At 33.4% G+C, this 11,207-nt stretch overlaps 1 protein-coding gene across 2 annotated transcripts in view; it reads left to right on the forward strand.

The window, feature by feature from the left end:
• LOC106467635 (E3 ubiquitin-protein ligase parkin-like) overlaps positions 1-11,207 on the forward strand; it is an 83,154-nt gene that overhangs the window by 32,372 nt on the left and 39,575 nt on the right. For both annotated transcript variants that reach the window (XM_022395836.1, XM_013928003.2), the window contains exons 5-6: positions 5,094-5,230; positions 9,741-9,802. In XM_022395836.1, coding sequence (XP_022251544.1) covers positions 5,094-5,230; positions 9,741-9,802 — 199 coding nt within the window. The remainder of the gene's footprint in view (positions 1-5,093; positions 5,231-9,740; positions 9,803-11,207) is intronic.

Consider the following 11,207-nt stretch of genomic DNA (forward strand, 5'->3'; position numbering starts at 1 on the left):
GGGAAATCAATTAACAAACGGAGACGTACAGTATATAAGAACAGTTATTAAGCAACAAGATGATCATCAGGATTTGTTTTTTTGTCTGACAACATAATGTAAACATCCTCAACTTTACATCTATCTTTCAGAAAGTTTCATTTTGCCTAAACATCTAATAGAATTTTGCTATGGGTTGATTCATTCTCCAAAGATATAGTATATGCCATATCTCATGAAGACACTGGTAACACCAAGCTTATGCAGTTTCTCAACAGACTTCGGCATGTAATTTCCTATTCACAGCTTGAAAAAAGTGAAACAGTTTTATACATTCAGAAAATGTGGTGTGATAGTTGGCTGAGTTTTCTACCAAATGGCTTATGATAAAGTTGATCACCTGGAGGAGACTTTGATGGGGTGAAGGCCCAAGATATAGAATGATTGGCAGTATTATACAATCGTCTTTGGACCTCATATTCCAGAACTTGAGTTACCAAAGGTTGTAAAATTTGACAACATGTTGTACCAAGTGAGCTAGAATTGCCCATGTACAACCCAGGACAAAAATGTGGACAAATCAGCAACTTACAGCTATGAGAAATAGAGAAAAGGAACAAAGTTATGCATTCATAAAGAGTTTCATATGGATCTTGATGCTTCTAGCAGATCCAACATGCCAGATTATTCATGGATAGACAGGTTTTCACATTGCAGTTTGATTATGAGAGTTAGTAGCATAAGACAAAATTGGTTATTTGCCTAATATGTCAATGCACCAGCAACTGAAATGTTCACTGCTTATGAGATTCTATAGAAAACAAAAGCTATCATGATAAGTTTGCAATTTTCCCATGTGATCCTAGTCATATAATGATATCACTGTATTTTTCTTTATATTTGCTTACAATTTCTGCAACTTCTGTATATAAAGCTTGGTCAAAGACCTATGCATTGAAACAAGTAAAATTGCAGATGGCTCAGTTTCTGCAGTGGTGAAGGGTTGCCATTATTATTGAGCAGTCAGATTTTTAAGCCCTGTTCAAGCTTGCTTGGAAAGGCTTTGTTTCATGTATTAATGATTATCATTCCAACAAAAGAAATATCATCAAGCAAACATTTGAGGTTGTAAGAGACTTTCATAACAAGTGTACCAAAGAATGTTTTCTTGATACTCTTAATAACTAGATCATAATTGCTTCAACAGAAGTTTTTTAAAATTACTTTGAGATTTTATTGAAATATAGTTGCCCCAAAGTCTGCAATCTGGATGTCATGTGTTGACAAGTTGAAGATGATATTCATGGGCTGTTAAGAGCATCACATGAAGGGGACTGGGATCTACACAAAATAGCAAGATAGTTAATTTAAATAGAAGTTTTGAGACTAAGTCTTATCATAAACCAATGTTTACTGGGCAAAATTTTCATTTTGATAGTTTCTTACCTTTTGAAGTTAAGAAGAATCTAATTTATAATATAATTCATCAGGGTTATAATATAGTTAGTTCTTTTTCTGGATTCCATGAGGAAGTACAAAATATAAAGTTTGTATTACAACGTATATTTGTATTGTTTTCCTGTATAGTTAATTAGTAGTATTGTCAAGAATTATTTAAAAACTTTGTACATTCCTAAAATCAGTAAACAGGTTGAAACTAAAGAAATAGTTTATTGTATTCTACCCTGCACTGCTAAACATTCAATAGAATTAATGAAAAAAATTAAAGCAATTTTGAATAACAAAATTTATCCATATATTAAGATTAGAATTGTTTTTAAACCAATATATCGTACAAGTACTTATTTTAAATTTAAAGACAGATTCCCCATAATGCATCACTTTTATGTCATCTATAAATATACATGTCCAAGGTGTAACCTTGGCTATGTGGGCTCTAAAGTTCTTTGTTTAAGTTCAAGAATTAAAGAGCATATCGGGGAGTGCAGTTAGCAAGGAAATACTCTGCACAAAAGAGAGTATGTGGATACACAAGGTGCATCCTGAACTACATGTGAATCAAACAGCATCACCTTTACTTTTGTTATTTCAAGATTTGTACCTTTCATAACAACATTGTTAGTATTTATCCTTTTGAGTGGTAATAATCAGTCAAAAATTTGGCCTTAGCTTTATATACATGCATACATATTTGAGTTGTCGTAATTAAATATTTCAGTTACTTGGTTAGTTGGAATAACAAAAAAGAGTAATAATCAGAAACACTAGTTCCAACAAGGTACCTTATTTCCACTGGCATACACAGCTATTCTCATTCAGTGCTGCCCTCTATTTGCAAAACATTTTTTCACATGCCACAAACCTTTCACTCACACACACCCCTCAATTCATATAGTTTAAATGATTCTTGCATGCAAATTATCATGCGACAAATCTCCACCAATAATAGTGCTACCCACCCACTTGAACCGTGACTCCATCTGTGCTATTCTACTCAACTATCACTTCTTGTTTGGCAGTGCTTGTGTTCAGATGTTTAGTCTGTGCTCTCTTCAAGTTTTTTTTTCCTTGCGTCAATTTCTTTCAACAAGTTTAATATTCATTATACAATAGTGATACTTGTAACTTATTCTGAAGTTGAATTATTTTATATTTCTACCCAGTTATGGAATTTAATACTTCATCACAAATTTTTTCTACATTTTATTTCTTTCTGACAACACAGTTGTGTTTGGTTATTTATTCAGAATTCTAAGTTAACACTATGGAGATTATACCTCCTATCAGCACATTTACACAGGCTTGAGGTGGTGGACCTCAACTGTGGAATTTTCGGCTTTACTTTGTCAATAGATTGATCATCACAGGGGATGACCTTTGTCAGGCTTACACTTGAGTTTGGGGGCCCAAACATTATGAAAGATAAGACATTATACTGTTATGGTTTTTGAATATTTTTACTGTTAACATTATCATCTGTAGTTATTTGGGTTCAATAACATAAGTTTAGTTAGGTTGGTCAATACTCATAGTCAAGTTAAGGTTTGAAATTTGAGCTTAGTTGTATCCTTTATCCTATAATTTTAGATTAAGCTTAACATGGATCTTTGTTATTTTAGGATTACCTAATTCATCTCACTAGTATATAGTAAATTTGGTTAACTATATTGTTGTTCTTCAGAACATCACATCTCATACACAATATTGTCAATACAAACTTACTTAATTTTACAATATATTGTTTATTTCATTTTCGGTATTATTTATCTTTTATACTTCTTCATATTACTTTTGTTTGTGTGGACCACTGAAGGGTTTTTTCACCATGTGATTTGGTACCATTTTCATGCCTAGCCATTCATTATTGTTTCGGTTCTGTATGTGTTTTGACAGATGGTCTGCGTTTTACTCGACTTCTGCATTTTGGGGGAATTTACTAACACTACTACTCGAATGTCTGGTTTTGGTTAGTTCCTTCGAAACGGGGTGGTTGATTTTCCAGTAGGATAAATCTTTCTTATTACCTACCTAACAATTTTGTCTATTTGGAAAATGTCTTTTTTAACACCCACATCCGTCTGGACCATCCATTCTTCTCCTTGAATGCATTTTATGGAGCTTTCTGTTGTCCATGCCATTATAGCTAACTATCTTGCTGCTAGCGAGGTTCTAACGCATTGGGGGATATGGCTTTTATGGAAGCACTTTTCCCTTTGGGTCTGGCACATTTGCAATCTCTTCTGGAGATGCTGCATGACCCATAGTCTCTTGCTAGGGTTTCTTTGCATTCTCCATGTAACTTTTTTCCTTCCCTGTTTGACTATATACGTAGGTGATTGAGCATATCCCCCACATCGTTAGGTTTACCGCTTTATTCCCCTCGTCCGGATTTGTTTCTCTTCCCTGATGCTCATCTCCAAAGTTGAGGGGCATGGGCCAATCAGCAGGAGGCTTCAGGATAATGGTCTATGGACAAAAGATTTTACCATGTTATCACCCTGGCACTTCTGGCAGTCCATGCTTTGTTTCTTTTTCTTCCTCTTGTCCAGATTTTACTAATCATGTTTCATTCCAACTATTTGACAGTTGTTCTGTGTTGTACCTTGAGAAAAATGAAATTTTTCATAATATACTCTGACACTTTTATTTGAAATATAAGATAAATATGAAATTAAATAACTATGATAGCTTTCTATAATATGCTATTATATGGAAAATTGTTGACTTACTCTGTGACCTGATATGTGCTGGTTATTTGTCATTCTTGGAAATTGTGTTATAGAAATATTTAGTGAAACTTTTGTTTAGATACTGGTATACAGTAGTGTGTGATGATAATAATAATACTGGTTGTCATTCAGACTACCTTACTCATATTCCTCATATGCAAAGTTTTATAAAATAGGTTCTCTACATTTTAGCTGGAACTTTACTAAAGAATGCTTAGTGTTTCCTAAGTAAATGATATTATAATTGGTTTTATACATATGCTGTTAAATCTCATAATATCCTATTTATATTTAAAACTTGCTCTAGATTTTGTTGGTTTTGTTTTTATTGAATTTCATGCAAAACTGCTCAAGGGCTATTTGTGCTTGACGTCTCCCTAATTTAGAAGTGATACACTAGAAAGGAAGGAAGTTAGTAAACACCACCCATTCCCAACTATTGGGCTACTCTTTACCAATGAAAAGTGGGATTTATCATCACATAATAACACCCTCATGGCTGAAAGAGTGGTTATGTTTGGTGATGGGATTTGATCCCCCAACCTGTGGATTGTGAATGAAATGTCATTATTATTGAACCATGCCATGCTCTTACTTTAGAAACCTTTGAATGTGATAAAATTGGCAGGAATGATATGTAAATGGTAAATAAGCAAGAACATATATACCTATTGAATTCTAAGCATTTAACCCTTTTGTTGACCCATTCTCAGTCCGTCCGGTGTAAGTAATATATTTTTATAAATAGGAAACTTATTAATCAAAGTAGAAATAATTGATGTGTTTAGGTTAAAAAGTGTTGAAAAATAAGCTCTGATTTGAATATTTATTATGTTTTGTATTTTGTTTGCATGATTTAGTTTTTGTGCTATTTTGGTTGAAAGAAATGTTAATTAATGTATATTTTTATGTTATTTGTATTAGCACAGTCATTCTAGTCTTCCCTTGTGCTGCTCAACATGTTATTTGTTTGGATTGTTTCCGTGAGTATTGCATCAGTCGTCTAAATGAAAGAAACTTTGTTCAAGATGAGAATTTTGGCTACACTCTTCCATGTGCAGGTTAGGAAAAAATCACTTGCTTTATTTTTATATGAACTGTGTATAAAGTTTGTATTCTTTTTTTTCTATGCTCATGAAAATTTAAGAATTGTCTTTAATGTGTGAAAAGAGTATTAAGATAGCATGTTTTGTACACATTATTCAAATTATTTTAAAAACTTTTGTCTTTCATATAAATTTTCTTTGTAGACTTAAGATGATTTAATTTTGTCTTTTATTATTATACCAAGTTCAAGATGAATTTTACAGGTAAACTGCATTACTGTTTTGCTCATGTTGCTATGAGATTAAGGTTTGTTCCAAAATCACAAATTTTTAATTTATAAAGTGGTATATAAGTATAGCAGAAACACACCCACATACAATTTGATATTTTTGAGTGTTAAGCATATACTATGTAAGGCAAGTATTAAAATGTTAACTCAGTATATTCCAATTACCGTGTAATTTCTGTGATGGTGAAATACACACTTTTCAGAATGTTAGTTTATCATATTTCAAACATATTGGTTGATTTTTGTAAGAGGGAACCCTATACACTACCCTGCGACACTCATGACTGAATGACAGGCCTATGATTATGTGGAAGGTATGGGAGGAATTTATTTTAATGTATTGACCACCAGATTGTTACCAGGGCCGTCTGCCGTCTTAAGAATATTTGAGGCCCCCCGGCAAAGTGATGTACTGCCCCCCCCCCAACAACACATTAAAATTTAGTTTTTCAACTGAAACATTTGCGGCATTTCATTACAGAAAATTACTTTACAATTGGTTGAAAGTCTCTGTTTTTGAGGATGTCGCTTTCAATGCACATGAGGGAAAGCAGATTCAACCGCTGCTGTCCCATTGTGCTGTGAAGATGATTCTTTGTAAGTGAATGCTCCTGGGTACAGTTGGTCACCATCATGCACATAAATATTCTAATTGCAATTTCAACACTGGGAAATACAAATTTCAACTTATCTGAAATGAGTTTGCTGTACATGTCTGGAAGAGTCTTGCATTCTTCATTGTGGACAATGTAGTGATTGAATTGGTTGCATTCATTGAGTAATTCATTGTAATCAAGATCTTTATGATAAGCATCAGCCAATTTTTCACACCTTTGACTAAGCTCATTACAGTCAATTGTTTTTAACTGACTGAAGAAGGAAAACAAATTTCCAGCAGTTTTGTAGGCTTCTGCACGTTTAGTTAGGTGAGAGTTCAGAGAATCCAGAATAGGAAGGTATGTTTCCATCTTGAATTTTTCACTTTCATGGAAAAGTATCTGTTCTGCTGACCCATCATATGTGGAAAGATGCACACTTCGCTTTCTTGCACGTTTATCTCCATCGCTATGTTTTGAATCTGGACACCTGCTTTTAGCCTTCGCTTCATACTCACTGAATTTGTCTCTCATTTCCTGAAGATAGGCTTTCAGAGACTTGAGGACATCAATGGCAACAAGTATGTCCACATCTTTTGACTGCAAAATTTTACTTGTTTTGGTCACTCTTTCCAGAATGTCATTCCAAAGAATTGTCAAAAAGATAATCTGTAGCTTCTCCATTTTCTTGCTCAATCCTTCTGCCTCGCATCTTGTGTTCCACTCGTGATCAGCGTCAACTGCAAGGGCATCCAATGCATCTTGAATTTTCTCAAAACCTCCATGAAGAGCAGTGCCACCATCAAAATGTGCTGACCATCTCGTGTCAGAGAGACACTTGACCACAATATGATTCTTTCCCAAGGATGACGTCAGTACATTCCAGCGATGTGTGGAAGTCAAGAAAAAGGAATTCAAATGCTGAACAAAGTAAAAAAATGAGATGATCTGTGGACCACACTCTGCCGCTTTTACTCTCACCAAGTTCAGACTTTGTCCAGCACAAGGAATATAGATAGCAAATTCATTTAGTTCACGGATCCGTGCTTGCAATCCAGTGTAGCGTCCAGACATATTTGAGGCATTGTTATAAGACTGACCATGGCAGTTTGATAACGGAATGTTGTTCTCTTGCAGGAACTCTACAACCGTGTCTGCTAAATTCTTTGCTCCGTGAGAAAATATGGGGATGAATTTGAGGAAACGTTCCACCGGCTCACATCCACGAATGTTCTGGACAGTAAATGTCAGTTGATAAATATGCGAGATGTCCGGAGTGGAATCAACATTTATTGAATAATACTTTGACTCTTTGATTCCTTCCAGAATTGCACAAAATACCTGTTGTCCCATTATTTCAATAAATTCTTCACAAATGTTTGCCGATAGATATGATGGGTTCCCCTTTCCAGCATTTCCGTACACTTTTAAATGTTCTTCCAAAAAAGGGTCAAACTCACTCAATGTTCTAGAATGCCAAGAAAGTTTCCATTTTTTGAGGAGCCAATAGTTTGATTCTCCCCATGAAATGCCAAACCTCTGAAGGCAAGAAAGTGGATAATAGAAATCACATGCTTTAACACTTTATGCCAGTACTGCTTTTGTGAATGATGCTGACTTAGCAATGCAGAATCCACACAATCACTTCCTTTGTGCCAAATCGAATATTCCAACAGGCACCTGCGATGTTCTTCTCCATTTTCATGCTCTACAATGACATTGCTGTGTTTCCAATCATTGAATCCTGGTGTAGTAGTTATGTGGTGTAATATGAGCATATTTTAAACATTTTTGATCAACAAAACCGTAAATGACTCAGTGTGTAAGCCTAAGCTCCATTTACTGTACAAACATATGTTAGGCTAACAAGCCTAATGTTAGAATGCTTCGAACAGACTAGTGTATCAGTTTTTTGTTTTATTTTCGATTTAACTTCATAATCATTAATATTATTATTATAAGAAATTGTTTTTTTACTTCGCTGGACAGTATGGTACCCAAACAAGTAACAACTAAAATTTCAATGATATTTACTGTATCTTCTGGCTGATCTTGAACTATGCCATGGGGGATACTTTGGGTTGCTGAAAAACGTTGGTATTTTTGCTAATAATTAGGCCATGGAATAAAAACACTGGCTGAGGTGGCACTATTTGTTTATTATATATCAGCTGCATACTCTGAGCTGTTTGAGAGTTCATTCAACTTTTAACAGCTCTTGAACATTTGCATTAGGACTGCTTGTGTTGTATTGCACTTATATAAAAATGCAAAAACACGTACACAAAAATGCAAAAAGTGCTGAAGTGCTGCACTGCTGCTGTGCCAGCCAGGTAAGAAGGCCCCGATTTCACATTAATGCCATTGCTATTTAATAATATAAACTTTAATTTTTATTTTTCAAATTGAATCTCAAGGCCCCTAAAATCACGGGGACCCCGGGCAACTGCTCAGTGTGCCCATGCGATAAAATGGCCCTGATTGCTACTGTAATCAGCAACAGTTTGTAGTGAAGAAATAAAATGTGAGGTAGAATTAATACAAAAATCATTTGATGTTTGATAGTCTGTTGAACAAGGAAAGTTTAAGCTTAGGATTGACTTTTTAAATAAGTATACAGATGAATGCTCTGAGAAAACAAAGTCCAACTTTTCATTAGCAAGTCTAATTTCTTTCAGAAGAACTGTTTAGGTTAAAAATAGTAAAAAAGAAGTAGATGAACAATATCTCTTAGAAAATACTGAATACAGTGATTCTCTGTAACTTTAACTAACTGAGGGGTCATATTACATTAATTTGGACTTTCGTAAATTTTATTTTATTCTTTAACAAAAACTTTGAATTGTTAATAGAATTGTATATTTTAAATATTTTATTTTAAATAATGCCAATATTGTCTGTTACTGTTTGATTGATTATATTAAAATTCTTGCAACAAAAGTTGTAGAAAACATCCAAAATTTGTAATGGAAGAATTTTGGTAAAACTATAAAATTATTGATAATGCAGGTTGTTAGCCCTGGGTCATTTTCTTTATAATAAATGTTAGTTAATTACATCCTTAGCATACTGGATGATGTCTGAAACTGTGAAACTTTCACTACATAAGACATATTTTTTATATTTGAATTATACTGAATTATGTTTCAATCTTTGAAACAGGTACAATGAGTTAGGGTTACCTCAGCAGTTCATTGATTCACACATTTTCTCATATTGATCCACAATTTGCAATAGTGTTCAGTGTATTCATATACCTTATTAAAATTTACTGATCATTTCTTGGGCTGCATAGTCTGTAGTTGCAAACCTGGATTCCAATTCTAGTTGCATTTATATCAAGTCACATGACTAGTGGTACTTGTTTTGCAAAACAATAAACTTGGGGATGCTAATGACATTATTTAATAATGGTAGTTGTACTTTGTCACTGCTATGGTGTAGAAAACTGTGAGTATCCCTTGATTATTTCAGCATTATATTTCTCTGTTTTGACAATTAAATTTTTTGTGCAACTTAAATGGATTCTAAAATCAGATATTATTGGCAAATTATTTTCTGCCTCCCTCCTCGAAGTTATATTTAGTATTTTGTGCTGAACATATGAACATATTTGTTATTTAAACTATTTAAATACAGCTGGCTGTACTGACTCCCTGATCAAAGAAACTCATCACTTTAAACTTCTGGGAGAAGAACATGTAAGTACTTTCAGGTAATATTTATTTATTCATTCTGTTTTGGTTCTCAAAAATTTTAGAATAATTTAAAAAAATACTTTGGTGTCAGGTTTTGTGTATACATATAAATATGATGACTGTTTCCAATTGCCTGTAGTTATATATTTTACGTTTACATTGTACACAACAGTTGACATAGATTCTGTTTTAAGATTTTATAATCATATTTAGCATTAATATATTGAGGAATTTTTATTATGACCTATATTTGTTGAATTATTTGTTGCAATATTGATACGATATTTACGTAGATGCATTTTGAGTTAGTGTTTATGTTTTTTTGAGATTTTAATTTTCAGGTGTAACAATGAGGATATTATTTGATAAAACATAAAATTGTATGCTACTTGCTGAATGGCCATCATATGACTCTAAATGCTGATTGATTTTTCTTTGAAAAATTTAAATAAATGTTTTATTAACTTGTTTTCTAAAAATTATATTATAGTAACAATATATGTATAAATAATGTTTACACTTTTCCCTGTTGTCTTTGACTTTGCAATCCCTCATGTTTCAGGTGTGCATACTTCTCCATTTTCCAATCTCATTGTTTCTGATTAATGAACAATAGCTTTTGTTTATGTAGATGGTGCTTATTTCAGATACCATCAGTGGGATTTTGCCCCTTCTTGGAGTCTAGTTAGACCTGTTGTCTAATGGAATTTCTCCTATTACTCTTGATTACCTTTGAGTGTGACTTATTTGCGAGTTTCCTATTGTAAGCTCTCCCTTTTTACTGAGTCCTCTTTCCAGGGTTGGGTTGAGGGTCTGTAGTCATCTTGGATATTCCATTTTGATATCAGAGATTTGAGTTGTTCCACATGAATATAAGGAGTTTCTACCCTTGTTACACCACCACTGTGTTTTAGTACTCACAGAAACTTCAACTGTGGTGACATATATATATTATATATATTCAATTGTTAACACATTCTTGCAGATATTCCTTTGTGAAATGAAAGCACACCCTCTCATTCATCTATCTTTTGGAGTTGATGCCTGCAGAAGTTGCTTTCTTGTCTTTCTACAACTCGTTAACAGCCAGTTTCATTTTTTCCTCTATTTCTTACTTCTTTTATGATTGAGTGCTTGTCTGCTTCAATTTCAGGCTACATAACTGCATTCTGAGCCATTTTCAGATGCAACCGAAATCATGTGTCTTTATCAGACCCATTCTTTCTGTTTCTTAAACAAGTTTTTATCTTTATTATCTTAATAATAAGTTAGCACAAAGGATCACATATAAAGTGTAATTAACTGAAAATAAGACCCAAATTCGAGCGCCCCCGAATAGTCAACTATTTTAAAACGCCCCCATTTTGGGCTTTTTTTTTGTTTATTATTTTTTTTTTTTTATTTTCAA

The sequence above is a fragment of the Limulus polyphemus genome, unplaced genomic scaffold, assembly GCF_000517525.1.
Source record: "Limulus polyphemus unplaced genomic scaffold, Limulus_polyphemus-2.1.2 Scaffold2687, whole genome shotgun sequence".
NCBI classification, from domain to species: Eukaryota; Metazoa; Arthropoda; class Merostomata; order Xiphosura; family Limulidae; genus Limulus; species Limulus polyphemus.